General features: G+C 41.1%; 1 protein-coding gene across 1 annotated transcript; it reads right to left on the bottom strand.

The window, feature by feature from the left end:
- Window positions 1-590: 590 nt before the first annotated feature.
- LOC119414980 (zona pellucida sperm-binding protein 3) lies at window positions 591-2,623 on the bottom strand. The gene is made up of 10 exons (XM_037682100.1): window positions 2,544-2,623; window positions 2,270-2,454; window positions 2,101-2,204; window positions 1,933-2,024; window positions 1,668-1,848; window positions 1,481-1,586; window positions 1,322-1,407; window positions 1,031-1,122; window positions 867-957; window positions 591-795 (listed from the first exon to the last, which is right to left on the bottom strand). Exons 1-9 carry the CDS (start codon window positions 2,608-2,610, stop codon window positions 884-886), a joined length of 987 nt encoding a protein of 328 aa, XP_037538028.1. The 5' UTR covers window positions 2,611-2,623; the 3' UTR covers window positions 591-795; window positions 867-883.
- Window positions 2,624-3,072: the final 449 nt, after the last annotated feature.

Here is a 3,072-nt window from a genome sequence, read left to right as displayed (position 1 = left end):
GGACACTGTGTATATTGATAGAAGGATGTTCGAAATGAAACCGCCAGGAAAATGTGGATTGACGACATGGAGGTAGTGAGGAGAGTGAGGATGACTAGAAACCCCTGGAGGATCAACCGACAGACTAGATGGATTTAACGGTTTCCTAGTCAGACACATGTCGAGGTCTTAATTTAAAAGCTTCAATGCAGCTCTTTATTCTGCTTAAAGGCAGAAGCTCAGATTCATTTAATGCAACACCATGATACGATTCATGATCCTGAAGCAATGCAGACATTTACATTTTACCTTCACTTCATTTTAAAAGTTACCAAATTTTACATAATGGAGCTAAACTGAGAACATCTGAAATTTGAAGTGGTCCTTTACTGCCAAGATTTAAAAATTGTTTTTTGGCCTATTGGTAAACTTCAATCTTTTGTCTTTGAAAATGTTTTATTATTTCTTTAAGGATTTTGGGATTAAACTTTTAGTGGTTTACTTCGAAATTATGATTTTAACACATTTAGGACAACATTTGCTGCCTACTCCATTTAGTCAGATGAGTCAGTTCAAATATTGCTTTAAAGACCAGGCTGACCACACTACTCTTCCTTTCAACTTTTATTAATCTCAAATTAAAGCCTTTCCACGAACAGTGCTCTTTTAAAAACTGGAGTCAAAATGACAAGGTTTATTTTGCCATCATGAAGTTACAGTAGCTTTTTAAAGAGTCCAATAAGCTACATCAAGTCCTTTGAATCGGAAATTATGGATGTGTGGCAGTAACCAGGTCTCCATCAGTGTGACCAGTTCCTGTCAAGATAAGAGTGAGATTACTCCACATAGAAGACAGAATATGACGATATACAAGTCTGTCCACACACCTGGCAGCAGCTGCAGACTAAAGCGATGAGCCGGCTTCATCCCTTATAATAATTGGTCCCAACACTGAATTGAAACTCGTGCCGAGATGTGCTGCAAAGACATTGAGGCGTTAGTTATCCAGCAAGTCCAGAGGACGCGTTTTTAAAGTGCTGGGGAAGGCTACCCTGTTCAGAGGATCTTCTGGTGCGAGGTGTGCAGACCGAGTCACAGCAGTTACACAAGGAGCTTCTTGACGGGTCATCAAGTAGTTCCCAACTGAAACGGAAAATTTGTTACATACAAACTGCATTAACTTTTAAAAACTAATTTTAGAGAACCATTTAAAGTCTCAACATTTACTTCCCAAAATTAAACTCCTCTCATTCAGTACAGGAGTCAACATTCCAACCTTTTTGGAGGTTTAGCATCTTCAAGGGTCTACAGAATACAGAGGTCAACTCTGCAAGACCTTTACCTTCCATGTTCCTTCACATGGCAGGCCTTCCTTTGTCCATCAAGAACATTACTGTCCCAAACAACCAGGTTGCAGTGGATGTACACCTGAAGAGCACAAGTCAAGTAAACTAAAGAAAGTTGAAACCACTCGCGAGCAGGGAGCACTTCCTGAACTCACCTCTCCATTCAGACCAAACTTGAACGACTGCAGGTAGAGGATGATGGCAGAGGTGTGGTACCTGGGCAGGAACATTGAGCTTCCCCGCTTGCTGTCCAGGAGACAACTGTTAAAAAAAAAAAAAAAAAAAAGGTATATAAAATCATTTAATTGAAGCGCCTGATCAGGTGACCCAGCTGAATCGTACCCATTGTTGCCAATGATGGGGTAAACTTGGGCATCAGGGTGCAGCTCTGGTGTGGTGGCTGCAACACATTCATCCATAAGCATTAGCAGTGGCTGGTGGGCCTTTTGTTCCACTGCTGCCCATATAGGCATGAACGAACCCAGAGGGATCACGTTTGACTTTGCAACACCTGTCAATTGCTCTGAGGGAAGAAAAAAATAAAATTAAATTAAAAAAGTCATGATGGGACCTGGAAGGAAGAACGTGCATTCACCAGAGAACTTACCATTAAGAAGGGCCATATGGAAGACCAGCTTACTCTGACCTGAAGAAACACCTGAGCCAGGGTTAAGGAACTTGGGGACCCAGTCATCAGACCTGAAAGACCACATTTTAGTTCACCTAGAAGCAGACGATGGAGTCTCGAGACTTTGTTGCTGAACAGATGCTCTACCTTTTATAAACACATTTAATTGGATGCTTAAAAACAGCAGGTTTTGGTCTCCCCTGTGGCCTGAAGCTCAGTTCATTATGATACATTATGTGTTTGCCTTTAATCTGCAGAGAACAGAAAACGTTACTCAACGACAATCAGAAGTCGGTGAATATTGCAGAAACGTCACCTGTTTTGTAAACCTGCAGTCAGAAAATTTATAGTTAAAACGGGCTTCCCCCTCTCCAGTGGGTAGAAGTGTCCACTTCGATGGCATGCAGCTCCCGAGAAAGAACCGGGCCGCGTGTGGCACAAACTGGGGTCCTACCCTCCATATGACTCGCACGGAGTCTTTCGCACATATTACTTTGACATCTGCAGACAAATGGCCAAGGTCACAGCTCAGACAACAAAACCTCAAGATTTGCAAGTTTCTCCACGATCATGTGTGAGCAGACCAGTACCTGGTTCAGTGAGCGCTGTGGCTAAAACAGCCAAGATTACCACACCTAGACCAAAGTGAGTACCCATGACTAATAGGATCTGCACCTGGGTCAGACACTTACACTTTATACAACGCCTGGCTAATCAGACCAACGACGAACAGCTGGGTCCAAGCAGCGTCAACAATGACTGATATCTGGAAAAAGAAGGGCAGAATGTAGGACTAAATCATTTGTGAGCACAACGGATTTACAAAACAATAACAAAAAAATACACATTGTTTTTTTTTTTTAATTTTATGTTTTGGTAGCAACAAATGATCACAGGTTAAAGAAGTGAAAAAGAAATGTAAAAAAAGCGGAAAAGCTACATTGTCAACTGTTTCATGATGACACAAATAAATAAGTAAACATATTACATTGTTGTTTTGTTTTTGTTTTGTTGCTTTGAGCTAAAATAGCTGGATTAGCCTAATTAGCCTAAAGCACATCATAGGCCCAGTTCTTTATGTGCTTGTGTTTATCTGTCTAGAAAGAGATTTTTTTTTTA

This window comes from Nematolebias whitei, chromosome 9, assembly GCF_014905685.2.
Source record: "Nematolebias whitei isolate Nwh7 chromosome 9, NemWhi1, whole genome shotgun sequence".
In the NCBI taxonomy this organism is placed as follows: Eukaryota; Metazoa; Chordata; class Actinopteri; order Cyprinodontiformes; family Rivulidae; genus Nematolebias; species Nematolebias whitei.
This window is presented reverse-complemented; position numbering and strand designations above follow the sequence as displayed.

Bases quoted from the DNA above. Each gene is read 5' to 3' on its own strand.
- LOC119414980 (XM_037682100.1), bottom strand. From the start codon at position 2,610: ATGGGTACTCACTTTGGTCTAGGTGTGGTAATCTTGGCTGTTTTAGCC. The intron at 2,025-2,100 runs GTAGAGCATCTG...GTGGTCTTTCAG, and splicing joins ATTAAATGTGTTTATAAAAG to GTCTGATGACTGGGTCCCCA. The intron at 1,587-1,667 runs GTACGATTCAGC...TTTTTTTAACAG, and splicing joins CCCATCATTGGCAACAATGG to TTGTCTCCTGGACAGCAAGC.